Source organism: Drosophila guanche, unplaced genomic scaffold (genome assembly GCF_900245975.1).
Source record: "Drosophila guanche unplaced genomic scaffold, DGUA_6, whole genome shotgun sequence".
Classification (NCBI taxonomy): domain Eukaryota; kingdom Metazoa; phylum Arthropoda; class Insecta; order Diptera; family Drosophilidae; genus Drosophila; species Drosophila guanche.
The window spans coordinates 999,047-1,018,141 of NW_022995759.1; the positions used below are offsets into that span (position 1 = coordinate 999,047).

The 19,095-nt window shown below is 34.7% G+C and overlaps 2 protein-coding genes across 5 annotated transcripts; one reads left to right on the plus strand and one right to left on the minus strand.

The window, feature by feature from the left end:
• Nucleotides 1–1,318: 1,318 nt before the first annotated feature.
• On the minus strand, nucleotides 1,319–18,054 carry LOC117590684 (synaptotagmin-7). 2 transcript variants are annotated; one of them, XM_034283584.1, is made up of 10 exons: nucleotides 18,046–18,054; nucleotides 8,269–8,275; nucleotides 4,759–4,921; nucleotides 3,718–3,855; nucleotides 3,281–3,362; nucleotides 2,849–3,151; nucleotides 2,684–2,764; nucleotides 2,261–2,429; nucleotides 1,935–2,147; nucleotides 1,319–1,851 (listed from the first exon to the last, which is right to left on the minus strand). In XM_034283584.1, exons 3-10 carry the CDS (start codon nucleotides 4,917–4,919, stop codon nucleotides 1,751–1,753), a joined length of 1,248 nt encoding a protein of 415 aa, XP_034139475.1. In that variant the 5' UTR covers nucleotides 4,920–4,921; nucleotides 8,269–8,275; nucleotides 18,046–18,054; the 3' UTR covers nucleotides 1,319–1,750. The 2 variants fall into 2 exon arrangements, with proteins under 2 accessions (XP_034139475.1, XP_034139474.1); XM_034283583.1 differs by lacking the exons at nucleotides 8,269–8,275; nucleotides 18,046–18,054 and adding an exon at nucleotides 5,829–5,959.
• Nucleotides 10,830–18,928, plus strand: LOC117590683 (nuclear factor 1 A-type). Of its 3 annotated transcripts, XM_034283581.1 has the most exons (10): nucleotides 11,702–11,716; nucleotides 11,797–11,939; nucleotides 12,164–12,240; nucleotides 15,945–16,100; nucleotides 16,164–16,761; nucleotides 16,819–17,001; nucleotides 17,060–17,356; nucleotides 17,523–18,340; nucleotides 18,448–18,646; nucleotides 18,722–18,928. In XM_034283581.1, exons 4-10 carry the CDS (start codon nucleotides 16,059–16,061, stop codon nucleotides 18,778–18,780), a joined length of 2,196 nt encoding a protein of 731 aa, XP_034139472.1. In that variant the 5' UTR covers nucleotides 11,702–11,716; nucleotides 11,797–11,939; nucleotides 12,164–12,240; nucleotides 15,945–16,058; the 3' UTR covers nucleotides 18,781–18,928. The 3 variants fall into 3 exon arrangements, with proteins under 3 accessions (XP_034139470.1, XP_034139471.1, XP_034139472.1); XM_034283579.1 differs by lacking the exons at nucleotides 11,702–11,716; nucleotides 12,164–12,240 and adding an exon at nucleotides 10,830–10,994; XM_034283580.1 differs by lacking the exon at nucleotides 12,164–12,240 and having other exon boundaries at nucleotides 11,698–11,716.
• The last annotated feature ends 167 nt before the right edge of the window (nucleotides 18,929–19,095 follow it).

Sequence of the window (19,095 nt, forward strand, 5' to 3'; positions counted from 1 at the left end):
CAATGTCTTTACAAGCGAACATGCAAACGAACTGGTCTCGGTCAGAGAACTTTTTGTCACTTTTGTGCAAACATCTGTTCAATTATCGATATTTTGTAATAAAAACAGTCTTACACAAAACAGATTCTCTTGTAGCGGAAAATGTACTAAAGCGTTCGCTTAACAGAACTATAATCTGCAATTAGCAGGAATCAAGAAAAATCACAAAATCACATTGATCACAAGCATTTAAACCGGAAATCGAACAGTAAGTATTTTTGTTAGAGACTTTCTGAGAATAGAATTTTTTTTAACTTAGTTGAAAATGGCAATTAATCAGCAACCTAAACAGTCTTCAACTGAGTATTTCTATGGTAGATATTGTACATGTCTACAGCCTATGCGTAGCTTAAAAGCTGACAGACAAGCGTGCACAGCTTCACGCCATTAGTCTTCACATAGCTATATAAACCTAGCTTGTCATCCTGATCAGTAAAAGAGGTACATTTGCACATATGTACATACATACTAAATGGCATCTGATTTAATTATTTCTGAACGTTGCATGCACGCACGTACATATGTATGTACATATCTACTCAAAGTTTATTGGAACGTAAGGACATACACCAATTCAACATTAAGAACCCTTCGCAAAGTCCCCAGAAGTTAAGTTTAAAATGCTTTATTTGCAGCTATGTAATATTCATAAATTAGTTTAATAATATTATAACAGGTATATAACAAATATGTAATTTCAAGGTGGGTTGTATTTTCGATTTTTCGTTTTTCAAACTCAGTTTCATTGCGTCAATTATAAATCTCTTTATTGTTTAATTCTTAATTTAAATGTAATTTTTTTCATTTTTTCGCAGTAGACGCTTGTTCCGGCAATGGTTGGCTAATTTGTTTTATAGTTTCTATTAAAAATGTTTACTTTTGTATTCTTTTAATGCATCCACTTCTCTAATCAAGTATCTATAGCCCTATCATATGTTTTACTTTGTGATAAAACTATATTTAAAATTAATATGACCTCTATCGTACTTTAATATTCTTTTATTGTAAAAGAAACAACAATTCGCTTTATGTAACTTGTAACAATGTCGTTTTACGAGTTTATTAGATTATTTTAATCTAATATATTTAACAATTCAATTGTATTATATACATTTTAATATATTTATTTAGTTTTTGTGGGTCTATTTCTGTATTACAAATTGATGAAACAATTGTTATTATTATTGCTATCAATCATTAATTTAGCTTATTAGGACAAATTATTACCCCTTTTAAACAAAGAATTCAGTTCGATGGATCTTTACCGAGCTTCTTTTTCATGCAATTGAAAATGAATATTAATTTAAAGACAATTCAACGAACCTTGATATACTGTAAACAATAATCAGAACCCAGAAGGGTATTTATAAGTACATGCATGCACAAATACAAATACTATAACCCGTGTACATACATATATAAAGTTAGACAAGTAATTATAAAACTGAGTATTGCTCATAGAGGTTTTTGAGGCTTTGAAACCTTAGAGCAATTAGTGAAGTTAGATAAATTTTCTGTAGTATCCCGCTCGGTATTAAATTTCAAATATCCAACCAATGCGCAATGCGATTATACTTATGTTTTCTGCAGACTGTATTAAATACTGCTAATTGTGTGTGTTTTTGCATATGGAATGATAGTGGTACATACATATATATAAATACATACACTGTTGTTATCATATGCTGAAATTGATTGTTAAATCTTAAATTTATTCAGGTTTTAAGCGATGCCATTGTACTACTGTTTGTCTGGGCTTTGAGATCATGTCCTGCCAATGTTTAGTTTCCGACGCCCCAGAACCATTCTTTCCTAAATACATATGTACAATATTTGTGGAAAAACAAAAATATTTTAATATTTTGTGTTGTCAATTAATTGACAATTGCTCTTACCGGCTAATAGGATTCGTCCTATTAACTCATTCCGGCCAATGTTATCAAAATCCATCACCATAACATCCAAAGAGCATTCTCTTATTTTTTCCCATGGAACGTTGAAACTGAATGATTCATTAAACACTGGATTTAATGTACATGTAAATATAGGTGTTTTTCTTTTCTCCACTCGCTTGTCTCCAAACTGTAGCCAAACTTTAACATAGGGATCTAAAGTTAATTGAAAAAAAACATTGGTTACCGAACACGTCAAAAGAGGAATTTAATTAAAAGACAAAGTTTATTTTATATTATTTTCAATCTTGCGCGAGAATAATTCTTTCCTGATTTTCCGTTTATATCCTTAGCTTTTAGGTTCCTCGCTTTGATTAATGTCAACGTCAAAATAGAGTTTGAGGGGTGATAGCAAAGCGATGACAGAAGTTCCCCACATTTATCCTTTGCTGGTGGTTTTAATGCCTTCCAAAATGACTGCTTACCGGCAAAATCAACCTAAGAAGACAAAGTGTTTAAGTACATGTATGTACATACATATATACATATACATGAATATTTATGATTTAAAGCTTAGCCTGTTACAATTTGGTTTAAATATTTTAATTGAATTTTGAAATAGAAATTTTAAAAACTGTTTTGTGGAAACATGTAAGTAGTAACATAAATGTAAACGGTATGTGAGAGCTTTATAAACAAAATAAAATACAAAGTATACAGAGTTTTGGTTCAGATGAATTTAAAATGTTTACCTGACATAAAGGAAGAAATACTTCTCCTATAGAGTCATCCCGTGAGAACCGGTCGTAATCAAAAACATGTAAGTGTAATACCTGTATCAATTTTATGTTAATGTCGATTTATTATTATAAGTATTTAAAGATCATGTAGAGAAAGATAATATTAATTATTCTCACACGTGACTGAAGTTTTTGTATCGGAAATCCCTCAAAATAAAATGTTTCGTTCCATCGCGGATTTAATGTTCTACGTTTTATTTTTGTTTCCAATCGGTGTTTCTTGTCTGGAAGCAAGGTTACACGAACATAAGGGTCCGAAGTCCCACTTAAATCTTTAGCTGGCAGTTCTTTTCCTTGAAGAACTTTTAAAATTAATGTTGTATTTTGAAAATCATATTCCAAAGAGAAATGTATTTGCCCGACATTTTCACTGGAATCCGTGCTGTCCAGGTACATGTCTGTCATGGAAATACTTTTATTCTAAGATGGAGAGAAGTGTGTATATAATAAATAAAATAACTGAGACACCTGTGGTGTTCTTTGACATTTGATCTGTTATTTCTGTTCTACAATTACTATGATAAGAGAGAGGGTCTGACTTCTGCTTACCGCCGAATCTTTTGAGGTACCATCATTTGTATTTCCCCCGGTAGAAGCATTTTGTGCTTTGGTTTGCGTAGGTGCCGAGCCACTAAAAAATATGAATTTGTAAATACATTGGGAAGATAGTAGTAGGAATAAAACATACAATAATACAATAATAGATATATGAACATATATAAGCGCTAATAACACTACTCCACACGATTTTGAGGCTTCGATCCAGAAAAACGTTTTATGAAAGATATGGGGCTTAGAAATGGTTTGATAATACTATTTTTCCTTGGAAGAACTTCTTTTTAGAGTCTGAAGCCAAAAATACTCTGAAAGTTGGGAGCGCCATCCTCCAACAGGTACATTTTTTAAAAGATTGATTTTGTCGAGTAGTTTAATCTATTCGGTATTTGAAATCGATGGAAACAATGAACACACAAACAGAGACATACCCAATTAGAGGAGTCCTAAGGCTTAAGAATCCATTCAATTTTCGATTGATGTTATTTTGAAGAGGAGTTGTAATCGCTGGTGCAACCGGCACTGGTGGTTTACTAGGCGGATTTCCGGAATCAATGTCCTGAGCCGCTCTGTACATGCAATAACAAATAAAGTATTGTTAGTAAACGGTTCTATTAATTGGTTTTGAACATCATAAAATTTGTCTATCACAAATATTTACTTTGCAAACTATAACAAAAACGAGTAGGAACGAGTGAGACGCTTCTTACGCGTCAAAACTTTTATACCCGGTACTCAGTCAGTATATCTGTACTTTACTGCTTTTATACCCGGTATTCGAAGAGTAAACAGGGTTTATTGTATTTGTGGTCCAGAGTGGATTAACATATGTATGTTACGTGTATAAAGTATATATTTTCTTGATCAGCATCAATAGGCGAGTCGCTATGGCCACGTCTGTCTGTCCGTCCTTATGAGCGCCTAGTACTCAGATACCATAAGAGATAAGGCAACCAAGTTTTGCATCCAGATGTCTGAAGGCTCACACTGTTACTAGTCTATTTCAAAATTTCGCCCCGCCCCCTTCCGTCCACCTAAAGTTCGAAAATCTGAGGTAACCACAATTTTGAAGATTTTCTACATACATACATCTCTTCTCACGCGCTTTGAGCTAAACTTGGTTTTGGACGGACAGACAGACATGTCTAAATCGACTAGGCTATTGATGCTGATCAAGAACATATGTATTTATACTTTATATGGTCGGAAACGTTTCCTTCTGTGCGTTACATGCATCCACTTTTTCCCACAATTACAATATAGGGTATATATTTATATATACCTATATATATATATTTATATATTTACTCTTCGAGTACCGAGTATAAAAACTAATAATATAGCTAATAAAAGCGAACTAAATATTCTTCATATGTAAATAAATATGTACGTACATATGTATGTATGTAGTTGGCATTTGTAGAACACCTCTAAAAAAACTAAAATAAAACAATTTTTGTGATACGACTCACCTTAGACTGTAACTACTAGACTCTTCGTCTTCGTTGGGCTCAATAAACTGCAACTGCGATCTTTTGTGTCTCCACCACAAATACCCACCCGCGAGAAACAAAGCTATTGCAATGATTAGTCCCAATATAGCAAGGCATGCTATTAATATTATGCTCGCCATATCTGAAAAAAAATTACAAACCTGATGTCCTGATTAATGTTTAAGACATATATTTCCACTTTTTGTATATATGTATGTCCCATGTATGTTCCAAATGTATGTTCATATGTATGTATGTATCTTCCCTATTACATATGTAGGTGCATACACATTTTCAATCCGAAAAATGATTATGCAAGCGTAACTCCAGATTATTTGCACTCAGCAGTAACACTCTACAGAACATACATACATATTGTAGTATGTTATCGTATATGTACATATTTGTACATGTAAATGTACATTACTCATTTTTATATAGGGAATAAATAAAATTCACTCTTAGTTTAATGAGAATATAGTCCCGGGTACCCCTTGACGATTGTGTTTCCTAAAACTTGTGAATGTTAGGAATTATATGATTTTAGTGCAGATATATGTTAATATACAACATTGGGAGTTTAGATAGGCCATGGGCCAGATGAACAAATGGATGACAACTGTTTAAATACAATATTTAAAAATTTCTTAATTAAGACTTGTGTGATTGGTAATAATTATTGGGGTTTATTAGGGTGAATTTAGTCATTGTTTTATTTTGATTATGTTGTTAAGATTTTATAATTAATTTTGGTACACTTTGGTGCTGCTTCGTATTTAAGTACATGTGTATAAGTAAATGGTGTTTTCACGTTAGGGTTGACAACAGCCGAAAGGCTCGGAAGTGAAACTCCCACGACCATGAAAATCAAGAGAGACACAAGGATTTGTAAAACATAATATTACTTAAATGGTATACATATATGTATATTTGTACATGTATGCACATATGTACACATATATGTATATGTGCGTATGTTTGTACTCGCATGGACTTATGGACGTGTGTTACCGTAAGTATATTAAACCGTTTACTGATTTGGAACTTTCCTTTCACGTATGCGATATGTGAAGTAAAAACAATTTGAATAACAATTTAATTACTTAGTTTACATATTTTTAATCCAAAGCAAAGTTATTTTCAATAGAATATGTTAGTAAATGTTGATGGCCAGCTACTTATGTCAATGGAAACAAATGGAATACATTTTTTTATTATAAGAGTCAGATTCGCATAATATGCGCAGAAGCTCGTATACGAACTTTGTGCGCATGTTCGTTTGAACATAGACCTACCTGCCGTTCAAGCATTCCTAGAGAATGTATTAGACGACACACACTCATATTTATATGTACATACGTATGAATACTCGTTATCTTTTTAGAAAAGTTATAACAAGCTTTTTGTTTTAAAGCAGCGATAATATGCTTTTTGGTGTGGGACGGACCACACTTCTCAGGCTAGTTATGAAATGTAATAAATAAATAATTTGACATCAAATGCGGCTAGTCATGCCAACATAGCCATCATAGCGTACGCATTATTAAGGAGGAGGAACGTAGTAAGTCGCCTTCAAAAGCGACTCCACTTTTATACCCTGTACGTTATGCACATTCAGATGTACATGTGTTTTTCTAATTGTACATCTCGTATTTACATATACAGCACTTCTTACACCAGCCCTTTTAGGTCGCACCCTCCACCTGAGCCGCGCAGGGTGTGGCAGCGAGAGAGAATGATCAGGTGGCATTGATATGATGAAGGGCGCGGCATCAGGGATCTGAAAGATATGGTCATTCTCTATAGTTTTTTCGAATCTTCACAATTGTGGATTATACACATGTACTTTGTAAATGCACTTGTAAAAGTGTGATATCACAGCAGTCTGAATGTCTGAGAACTCAGCGCTCATCAGGACGGACGTACCGACAGACAGACATATCTAATGGGCTATTGACTTATTCAATTAACAATTATCTGCTAATTATGGACTAGGAATATTAATAAAATTAAAGATTAATACAGGAGAGAAAATAAAGATAAGATTTACAAGTTTGTCAAATTAAGGTGACGATAAATGTTAGTTACTATATTTTCAAGGGATATTTCTTGTGATATGTTATGTAAACATATTAAAATACGGATAGCTGGGCAGAGCTAGATCAGCATAAGGATAATCAGATAGTACGGAAAGTCCGGGTAAGTCTGGAAGGAACTGTGAAATCTATATGTCCCAAAAGAGTTTGGGGGTCCACAATCTGGAGAAGGAGCTTGTCCAAGAATATCTGTCAGAGTCCCAGTTCATAAACAATTTTTTTTCAAGTGATTCAGTAAGAATTTGTTGATTTTTGGATTAAGAGCTCTCAGTATAAGCTTTCTTCTATTAGCTTTGTTAACCATTAAAGCAATATTGCTATGAGCACATACAAAGCTTTTGATCGAAGAGGACGCCTAAGTCATTTGATTTGGAAATTCGATCCAGAATATGTTGTCCTAGAGATTAAGGAGAGATTAGACCAAATGTGGAGAACGGTGGTGAAAGTTCATAAGTTTGCTCATAGATTGGTTAAACGAGAAGGGACGTGTGAGACGCTTCTTACTCGTCACAACTTTTAAACCCGGCACTAGTACTACATCTTCACCTTAGCGGTGTTTTGTCAAATTTTACATATTTTCTTCATCTGTCATCTACATCTACAACACTTCTCACACCAACACTCGCGACACAATGAGAGAATGTGAAAAAAAACAAATATAAGCTGCGGGACGGGGTGGGTTTAGCCACTCTAAATTAATTTCTTCATTGTGGCTATAATAATGATCCAATCGGATCCCAATTTGGTGATCTGATAGATATGGTCATTCCCCTCAAATTGCAGATTTGGGAGGTTTTACTTTATGGGGTCGGAAACGTTTCCTTCTGTGTGTTACATACGTTCACTTTGTACACAAATGCAATATACCCTATTTATATAAATAGATAGAAAAGTATGTTAATTGAAATCCACATGTTAAATTCACCAAGATCAAGTTGTAGGCGAGGATGCGAGCACCAATCGGAAAAGGAAAAGCACATCTTTACGTCATCAGCATACATTAACAGCATACATGCAACTGAGTGCAAAAAACCTTGAGCTAGGTCGTTCACAAACAGATTAAATAGCAGCGGACCTAAATGACTTCCTTGAGGAACACCTGCGGTTACATTCAGGATTTTTGACAAAACATTACAGAACAAAACATGACAGATACGACGATATCCAATTTCCAAGATGTTTAGGAAAATCTAATAAAGAGAGTTAATGGATTAGCAAAGTATGATTAACAGAATCAAAAGTTCTGCGGGTTGCAATTGACTAGTGAAAAGCAGCTTCGGAATTACAGATATTTTTGAAATACCGCGGTAGTTATCGGTGTTAGATCTGGGAAGGCGAGAACGCTCGAGGGATAAATTAAGCAGGAAGGTCGTCGGATGGCATAGGGCTTGACTGCAATATTTTAGAATACAGCTCGAAATTGTATCTGGACGCGCAGAGGAACAGGTGTCTGTTGAAATACGTTGCTGGCATCAGGTAGATGATAGGGAAAAGGGGTGGATGAGTCATAAGTATACGATGAGTACATCGAATGAAAGAAGGTGGCAAATAAATTTTAAATACCTTAGCTGAAGTTTTTGTTTTATCCAGAAAATTAAGGAAATAAGTGATAGCGTTAGTCTTACGTTTTGGGATTAAATACTTAGTTTATAAAATTGGCTATTAATAGCAATACATTGAGCGTGAACAGAAGCATATTGAGCAAAGACAGATAAAGAACCAATTATCTGGTCCTTTTGGTTGGCCCAGGATTTTTTTTATTTGTTAGGTACTCCATGTAGGATACTTGGAAATCCAGTGTAGTTTGGCGGATACATGGCGGTGACTGCAGGAACATAGGTATTGAGGGCTGAGTTGATAGTTGAATCTCTATTTAATGAGGACTGAAGAGAGGGCCAACCAGCTTGCGAGAGATGTAGACAAAGATCGATAAATTTGTTTTGCGATTAAACTTTATTCAACCTTTTAAAGGTTGAACGGTGTTAATACATCTGCGGTTGACCCTGCGGTCAACCCAAACAATTTTTTGTTCTTAGTTTTTTTTTCGTGTCCTCGCGGTGCTTAGCATAATTCGGGTTTGTAGTCCATGTCGACGACGTAATTACAATTGTGCAGTGAAGAGCGAGTCGCTGTTTTTGATTAAAATATACATACACGAACATAAATAATGCATTATTATTGTATCAAATTGTATCTGAATTATGTGCGTTACACGTTTCGTTTACACGAAATTTCAATTCGCAAACGGTCCATAAAAAAAAAAACGAAAAAAACCCTAAAGTCGAGCAGGTACATACATACTTTGACGGATGTTTTGTCTTTGTTTTGTTAATTTTTTTTTTTTTATTACTAGATCAACAAAACTAAGTTTAAACAAAAAGGCAAACAATAAAAAATGTATATTAATTAATTCATTTCATTTTAGGTAATGTAGGTATAATTCTGGTAATGATTTAGGTAAAGGCTGCGTTCTGCTAGGTTCCGCGCGTAACAGGCTTTGGCTTGGTGTCGCATGGGCCACTTGATGGTGCAGTCATTGCATATCAACGTCCAGAAGACACGGGAAATTCATCACTTATAATATGCATTAGTGCATATTTTATTACACTACCCGACACGAATTTTCCTCATGGAATCAGACCAACGACTTATAATCGGTACTCGAAGAGTAAGTAGGGTATAGTGTTTTTGTGCGAGAACGTGGATGTGCATATTTAACGCACATAAGGAAAAGTTTCCAATAAGTTATTGATCAGCATCAATAGCCGAGTGTCTGCTGTGACATCACGAGTGTATTTAAAAAACGAGAAAGGACGTGTGAGACGCTTCTTACGCGTCAGAACTTTTATACCCGGTAATCAGTAGTACATCTGCACCTTAGCGGTTTTTACAAATTTATCTTTTAATTCGACTTCTCCCGAGTTTTTCCCTCACAAAAATATACATTTTTTAATTTCAAAGATAAATATTTTCCAAACGGTAAGCTAAAACCACAAAATGTTTGGGTACACTTTATAGATGAATTCATTAGCTTTAAAGAATGACTAATTTATTACACCTAAATGTAAGATACTTAAGTTATGTGATACAAATAAGAGACAAACGAGAAGGGACGTGTGAGACACATTTTACGCGGCACAACTTTTATAACTGGTACTTAGTTCCCGGGGGGGTTTTTTCGAATTTTACATATTACATTTTTAAAATAAGTTTTGCCCTTGGCGGCACTTGTAACAGCATGAGCATGCATCTGCCATACATATAGCCATCCATACATTCTCTGAGTCTCTGAGATCCAGGCGCTCAACAAGACGGACGGACGGTCAGACAGAAATGGCTATATCGACTCGGCTACTGATAAAGAATATATATACTTTATAGGGTCGAAACGTTTCCTTCTCTGCTTTACATATGATTGACATCCATTTTTTCTCCGCAATTACAATATACCCATTTACACTTCGAGTATCGGGTAGAACAACGTTCTGTTTTCAAAGCCCTGGGTCTATTAAAATAGGTTGGTTTTATCTGGTACCAGCATTTATATATTTAAAACTGTGTTGATTAAAAAATCAGCATTTGCATAATTCATTTAAAGTTCATTTTTTCATTTTTATTGATATTTTGGAGCAAGGACAAAAGTGTATTTGTAATACTAAAAAAATCATATAAAAAATTATATATATTCTAATCAACCTATCCCACAATGCAAAACTATGTGTATATGGCTATTAAGATATATTTAAATATTTTACATTTTAACGTATAACTTATGACTATAGGGTCACTGTTCGTTATTAATCGTATGGTGGCGCAGAGGTATAGATGGTATAGCAATTTCTTGCAATCCGCAAGATTCTTTTGTGGCATTTTTTGTCGCTCATGCGTACTTTGAATTACAATGAGCTCTCTCGTTCTCGCAGTCCTCACTCTTGCAATCCAAGTTTGCTCAGGCATTGGAGAATCCATTTTTAGAACGATTCCGTTTCTTTTCTAAGTAAGAGGCACTAGGCTCTCCCAAAACCTATGTATTTGTTTGTTAGTTGGATACCACAACAGATTGGAGCAGTAGAATACGGATTCACCCACTGGATTGCCACTTTTAAATTTAGTCTGAAGGTACTTGCCTTGGATACAGAAACTCCCTCTGGCATCTTTCGGTTGTGTTGAAGAATTCGGAGCACTAAAATACATATGCATGTGCATATGTATGTTTGTACATATGTACATCTTGTATATTTATCATGTGTCATGTGTACTTATCCTAGGTCTGGTTCATACTGTGAATACCAAACATATGTAATAAGCCATTGAACAATATCCCTTTGCTATACACATGCATATGCTGGTTCACATATTTATGGTAAAGTGCATATACATATATTCAATTTTCATATACATATATACATTGATATGTTGTGTGATTGTGTAATGCAGAATAGCCACATAAAATTGTGTAATCTTTTTCAGGAAACGTTAACCAAAATTGGCTTTTATCATATCTGAAAAATTTGACTAACATCTCAGTTCATATATGCACTATAAATATGTATGTATGTAGTATTTTGTATTAAAAACTAATCGTAAGATTCGTCTACTCATATATGTATATGTTAATGTATATTTATGTTAATATATATGTATGATAGTAAACAAGTCAGCATGCACTTAATGCTGCCAATTTGCAGAAGACCAGTGAAAAGACATTTTTGTGTGAAAAAAATTAAGCCCGACTGGACATGCAGCAGCTTTATATATGCATACATATGTATGTGTTTGCACATATGTACTTATCTTAATATCCGAATTTTCCAACATATTTTAATATTGGATCTTCACGGGTATTTAACTCTTCATAGCCTTAATTTCATCTAATTTATATAATATCTTCTTTCTTAATTTTCTATAATTTCTATTATAGATACATATGGACAATGGACTCCAAACAATAAAAAATTCGATGAACAAAAGACTGCTTAAGGTATGTTCATACCAGATACTTTAAGAAGCTGTATGATCGAGACGGACGTTTCTTCTTATTTGCAAACATCGTCGACAGGACAGGTAAAATGTTAAACACATTTTTCATAAAGATTATTCTGGGGTAGATATTATTTTCCTGTTAATGGCGAGGGTGGAAGAAACTTTGTGTAATTGTAGGGATGAGCATATAACAAATTGGCAAAAAATTCAGTGAGCATTACCCAAATACATAAATATACGTGCATAACTTCCATTTTAATAAAATATTGGTTTCAATAATCAATCTTTACTAATTCTATCGTCAGGTATGAAATTTACTCTGGATGCTTAGGAAAAGAAATGCGCAAACCATATTCTCATCAAATATTAAACAAATTTAAATGTAATTAAAGTCTTAATAATACTTGGTATTCCAATTTATATCTTGATGTCTCTGTGTTATCTGTATGTATACCATTATTTAAATAAACACTGCACACATCCATTGCATCTTGTTATCTGTCCGTTACCATTCTGTGTACGTACATACATATGTAAATTCATATAAAAGTTATACACATTTACATCTATATACATACATATATGTATGTATTAAAACAAAATAATAAAACAAAACAAATAATGATAATAACAATGATCGAATTTCAATTCATTCCACTATATAGGTGCCATATACATACATAGTTCTTATACATTTGTTACATCAATCATATTTCCAGAAAATTTATTTAATTTAATTAGATTTGACTATATATACCCTTGCAGAGATGCTAAAGTGTTACTTACATTCATATACATACATATGTTAGCAATGAATAATATGAAACAATTTCGGCATGGTCGGACACGAGTATACCCGAATGCATATGTACATATACAGCTGTGAACAAAATAATAGCACCACCACCACAAGCACTTTTCAAATAGTTGCCCAACTCACATTTTAAACTTTATGGAAACTTTAAGCACTTTTTAGAAAAGGAATACTCTTACAAATCTGGGGGAAAAAAAAATTTGTTTTGTAAGGCTTTTAAGATATTTAAGAAACTTTAGTGAAACTGGAAAAGAATAAGTGCTATTATTTTAGCACCACTTTTGATAAATAGATTTAAAATTTATAAAATGACCAAAATGAAACCAATTTCTTAGTTAACACTTTTGAACTATTAATTCTAAATCTATATTTATCGTTCAGTATTTAGTTCAGTGTCCTATTTTGGCAATAACAGCTGCGCATCATCTTGGCATGGAATCCACCAAGTCCATGCATAGCTTTTGGGGAGCTTTGGAGCAGGACTCTTAAATTTGTTCTTAAAGTGATCCTACAGTGGTTGGTTTGGAAGCAGCAACTGCCTTTTGGATGGCGGACCACAAATTTTCGATGGGTTTCATGTCAGGCGACTGTGCAGGTGACTCTAACACGTTCAGTGTTGGCCCCGAACCGTTCCTTTGCTTTCATGCTTGTATTATTTACCGGTTGAAAGACCCATACTAGTGGCAATTCATATTCTGCAAACGGTAGCATAACAGTCTCCATGATATCCACGCACACGTGCTGATCCTTGTTTTTTTTTATAGCCGGTACTTGAAGAGTAAATAGGGTATACTGTATTTATGCGAATAAAGGTTGTATGTAACGCACAGAGGGAAACGTTTCCGAACCCATAAACTATATATATTCTTGATCAGCATCTATAGCCGAGTCGATTGAGCCTTGTCTGTCTGTCCGTCCGTCTTGTTGAGCGCCTGGATCTCAGAGACTATAAGCTAGAGCCACCAGATTTTGCATCCAGACTTCTGTATGCTCACACTGTTACAAGTGTATTTAAAAAATGAGCCCGCCCCCTTTCGCCCCCGCAAAAGGGCGGAAACCTCCCAAATCTACAATTTTAGGAGAATGACCATATATATCAGATCACCAAATCTGGATCCGATTGGATCATTATTATAGCCACAATGAAGAAATTAATTTGGAGTGGCTAAGCCCACCCCGTCCCGCAGCCTATATTTGTTTTTTGCACATTCTCTCATTCACACTTTGCTTAGCGCAGTGTTCGGCCTCTGCCTCTGCCGTACCTCTGCCTCTGCCGTGACTCTGCAGTGTGTAGCTCTAGGGGAGGGTGTCGAGCTAAAGGAGAGTGTTGGTGTGAGAAGTGTTGTAATGTAGATGACAGATGAAGAAAAAATGTAAAATTTTTTTAATTATAGTTAACGTACTCCATGTGAAGAGAAGCAGGCCCATACCATTAAATTAAACGTTTTATTTTTAAGGGTTTTCTTTGGTGTACTGGCGTTCCTTGGACGTCTTAAGTATGATCGAGACCCCTTTTCAGTAAATAAAACACTTTTTACTCATCTGACATTAAATTTTTCCCCCATTACTCCCTTGCAAACATCATGTACTAAGTAATATGTTTAAAAGTGCGAGTTTTTTGTGCGGAAGGCTTTTAGGCCATGTTGGCCTAAATATCAGAACTTTATAGCCAGTCGTTTTTTGTTTTAAGCTCTTTTTTAAGCTCGATAGCAGGCTTGGAGGGAACCTTCTTGCTCTCACGAATCTGCCTTTTGACCCTAAAAGCGTTCAAAGATCTTTTTCATCCCCGTGTTTCACACTTTTTTCATAGTTTAAGGCTTTTTAATCATTTTATTGAAACTTCCTACCAATTGACCAAATTCGGTGTAAGTTTTTACGTCATTTTTTGCTAGGGTCGCGCTTCTTTGCATTTCAGAGCTTTCCACGTCTTATTGTAATGATTATTATTGATTTTATAATAGAAACAATGAAATATTAATAAAAACTAATAAATACGTTGGTTATGCAAAGTCAATTCCGCGAAATTACGGAGATTCACTTAAAATAGTGCTAATGGTGCTATTATTTTTTTCGCCATATTTGTGGTATTTTTTATTAAAGTACAAAAAAAATAAATAAAGACAGAAATTTGGAAAAAGGCAACACCTTCTTTGTTAATGGAGAATACAAAACTATATAAAAAAAATTGAAAAATGTGTTGTAGTGGTCCTATTATTTTTTTCGTTTAATAAACTCTGGTCAGGAATTATCCATATAAAAAATCATTTTAAAAATCCAGCTACTAGTGAAAATGAAAAAAATGTATTTTTAATTATTTAGGACTCTCTCCTTAATAACCAATACCATTACACAAATAGATACTAGGAACATTTTTTCGAATATTCTAGTTTTAAGAGAGCTAAAAATTACCAGTATTTTCAGGTACTCCAATCCTTTTATTTTTTAAATAAAGAAAGTCTTGAAAAATGAAAAAAAATATTTGTTCCATATCTATTCGTAGTTGGATTTTTAAAATGAGTTTTTAGATGAAATATTTCTGAGTCTATTTCATTGATTGGGAGTGTGTGTACAAATGTCTGTTTTATGGATACAAAGTGGTTAATCCTTTGCACAGAACTTAATTTTTTCTGCGTGCAAAATAGATTTATCTATATACATATTTATATATGTACATACATATGTATGTTCGGGCTCCAAAGTTATATTTATTATTTTTAAAGAAATTTTGTTTTTGTGCACTTCGAAGGTAATTTTTTTAAGTACAGTTTTGTGGATTCATTTATGGTTAGTTATGTCATCTGCATCCTACCCCCCTGATTGAAATATTTAATTTCATTTTTTTGGGAATGCTTGACGAAATAACGTTGCTGTTTACTACGTATCTATAATATCACCCAATACATGTACAGGCTATTGTACTATGTACTCGTATTGTAAGTGTACTCGTAAAATATAATAGATGATCTTTGATTGCTATCATAGTAAACTTTAATCATTACTATTCTATAACCCAAAACAGTGTTCCGTTTTCTGTTACATATACAAAAAATTACATGTCACATAAGTCATTCGCTTTTCTATTGTTGCAGTTGGTTTACCATTTACCTGTGTAACGACGCCTCTCTATGTCTCTGTGTATTTTTCTTAAGTCTAGTTTAGTTTCTGTTTTACAACCAAAACGAATTTTTTAGATGCACATGTGAAGCCTTTAATATTAAATATAATTTAATATAAAATCATACTGAAGTCGTTCCTCTTTGTTTCCAATTTAGGATGAATTTCACCCCTTTATTGAAGCGCTTTTACCGTATGTCAAATCATTTTCATACTCTTGGTTTAACTTACAAGCCGCCAAACGAAAATATTATAAAAAACACGAAAAACGAATGTCATTAGAAGAGGAAAGACATTGCAAGGACGAACTACAGGTAGTAACAACAAAATAAACTAAAATTACCATTCTTCCTCAACTTCACAATTTTAATTTCTAGAATGAGAAGACGGAAGTCAAACAAAAATGGGCTTCCCGCCTGCTTGGAAAACTTAGAAAAGATATAACACAAGAGAGTCGGGAGGATTTCGTGCAATCAATAATCGGCAAACGTAAATCAATTTGTGTTCTATCAAATCCAGATCAAAAAGGCAAAATGCGACGCATAGACTGTTTACGTCAAGCTGATAAAGTTTGGCGACTTGACTTGGTCATGGTTATTCTTTTTAAAGCAATTCCCCTGGAAAGCACAGATGGGGAGCGCTTAGAAAAGAATCCCGAATGTTTGCATCCAGGACTTTGTGTCAATCCGTACCACATTAATGTCTCTGTCAGGGAGTTGGATTTATATTTGGCTAACTTCATAAATACTCATAATTCGGTCAATCAGGCATTGTCTACAGGACAGTCAGTGGATTCCAGGTCTCCAAATGTGACACAGTATACTCGCAATAATATTCCTTTGGAGAACAAAGAAGTTGGCGTTGAAATGAAAAATGAAGGCGTGAGACATAATCCTTATAATGGAGTTGTGTGTAATGATATTATTTTAGCGACTGGTGTTTTCTCATCACAGGAACTCTGGAAATTGTCGAAAGGTATTTTTATATAATAAAAAAATTAATGTCGATGCGATTGTAAAATGCTTATTCCAGATTCAATATTGGATGAAATCAGTGACAATAATCTCCACTCAAACCTTATTAAAAGGGAAAACGTGGGAGCTGCCTATGATTGCAACACATATCATATTAACTCAGAATCTTCAATGCCTGGCCCCCAGAGCTTAGTTCAAGCTGCGGCAATTGTAGCTAATCCAGTTCCTGGTGGTTATAGTAGTTAGTATTTCTAAGCAAAGTTTAAAATATGCCAAAACTTAACATATACTTTGTTTAGTTGACTTTGTAGATCAGAGGAGCTTGCAGTTATCACAAAGTCCGTTACTAAACGCAGAAGTGCCTAATGACGCGTCCACTGATGTTAGTAAGGTCGATCAAAGGAACTCGCCTCCGGTTGTTTCTCGGCCATCTACTTCAGTTGAAAACTGCACCAGCAGCTTTTCGGTAATCCTTCGAGCAACAGAAAGTAATAGCTCAAATGGAGAGCCAACAGCCAATTCAGACTCGGCCATCTCGCTGCACCGCTACACGTCGCTTAACAGTAGACCAACACAGCAATTCCGAGCTCCAGAAGGTGTGGCTTTATGTACATACATATGTATATGTACATACATATGTATACGTACATACATATTTATATGAATGTATATGTATATGTATATGTACATACAAATGTACTAAGTGCACAAAAACTATTTTTTGTTAATAATTGTATTTAACCCATTTACAAATTTATTTAGGTATTTCACACCCGAATTGCTCTTCATTGCTGTCGACTTCTATCAGCCCAGTCAATACACTGTATTACCCCCCCCATGGCACTGTAAGGTCTTCTACAATAGTTGACGAAGACCAGTGTCACCGCGTTGTTGCTGACAAATATTCTACAGAATCCCATGACATTTCTGACTTTGTCACATACGTTTGTCAAGATGCTGGTCACTCAACAACAATATCGACAGGAACTATTGATCATGCGTTTCAGCATGCCCATCCACATACGCACGTCTCTCATAGCCACCCCTCGCATTTTCAAATTCATCAACAGCTAAGGAATTCGAAATTGGCTTCTTCGCCAGCTGCTCATTATCATAGTACAATGCTGCCTCCGATGCTGCCACCGATGGCACGACCAGTGGCAATAATACGGACTAGCGGAGACTTGTCAATGGTTCACTCACCCCCTTCTCCATCGGGTTCGACAAACGATTCTCCGAATACACATAATAATAGCCTAGGCGTAGCAAAAATAGGCTTGGCGCCAGAAAATAGTACAAATACAAACACCATGGAAGGCAACAACAGTCCAATTAATACAGATTCCAGCTCACATAGCGTTCACTGTACAACTCTAGTGACATCCATTTCGCCGCAACCACAACCCCAACCACCCCAACCGCAACCTCAGGCACCCTTATCGACAAACGCCTATCTGGAAAATGGACGATGTAAGCTTTCACCAGCAGCTACCAGCTCCTTGAGTCGTATAACCACCCAAATGTATCCATCATCCAATGGCAGGGAATACTTTAACCACTTTCATTCGCAATCTTCATCGGTAAGTATTTATTTACTTATTCACTCTATAAATTACCCATAGCTTGAACATTTTATTACATTTTTGACCTTTTCTTAATGAATGTATCTGTGCGTTACAACGTCCAGCTGCTAGGATACGCTGGTTCTATTTCCTCAATGTCTGGTGTAATAAGTCCGACCAACTTGAGCCTTTACTCAGCTCCAACTATGGCTGTAACTCGCTCTAGTGCCCGGTCTCGATGGAACGATGATGAACTAAATTTAATTCCACACTCTGTATCTAGTACAAATATAGAAAATACACAAGTTATATTAATGGAAGACTGTAAGTAAACCGGTTTTCCTTAAACCCTTCTCCAAGATTTCTAAAAATTCCTAAGATTTACATATTTATTTTCAGCTTCAACTCGTTATATCGATGAATACTCAGCTAACTCAAATCGTGACTATGGGTCATGATCTAATGCCAAAATGTCATAAATTGGACGGACACTCGTGAGGCTTGGGCATGCCAATTTATTGACTATTATATAAATATAAGTACCTTATAAATATCTTCATAAAGACACTGATACACACAAACACAAAATATAAATCTTTAAACCAATCGATCAACCAAAAAATTTAATACAACAAGTCGAGCAACGATGCCATGCCCCCTATATGGGGCATACGATTTATTTATTAACCGGCAATTACTAAACACTGAAATTTAATATTTTTAGTGAGAAGTGTGTGTGTGTGCTTATTTTATTTGATTTTAATGCAATTTGA

What these genes read in the sequence shown, in the direction of transcription:
- LOC117590684 (XM_034283584.1), bottom strand. Translation starts at nt 4,919, where the DNA reads ATGGCGAGCATAATATTAATAGCATGCCTTGCTATATTGGGACTAATC. An exon ending in TCTAGTAGTTACAGTCTAAG is followed by an intron (nt 3,856 to 4,758) that starts GTGAGTCGTATC and finishes TTGCATGTACAG; the next exon opens with AGCGGCTCAGGACATTGATT. An exon ending in AGGACGAATCCTATTAGCCG is followed by an intron (nt 1,852 to 1,934) that starts GTAAGAGCAATT and finishes ATATGTATTTAG; the next exon opens with GAAAGAATGGTTCTGGGGCG.
- LOC117590683 (XM_034283579.1), top strand. Translation starts at nt 11,859, where the DNA reads ATGTTCATACCAGATACTTTAAGAAGCTGTATGATCGAGACGGACGTT. An exon ending in GCAATTCCGAGCTCCAGAAG is followed by an intron (nt 17,357 to 17,522) that starts GTGTGGCTTTAT and finishes AAATTTATTTAG; the next exon opens with GTATTTCACACCCGAATTGC. An exon ending in TTCATTCGCAATCTTCATCG is followed by an intron (nt 18,341 to 18,447) that starts GTAAGTATTTAT and finishes TACAACGTCCAG; the next exon opens with CTGCTAGGATACGCTGGTTC.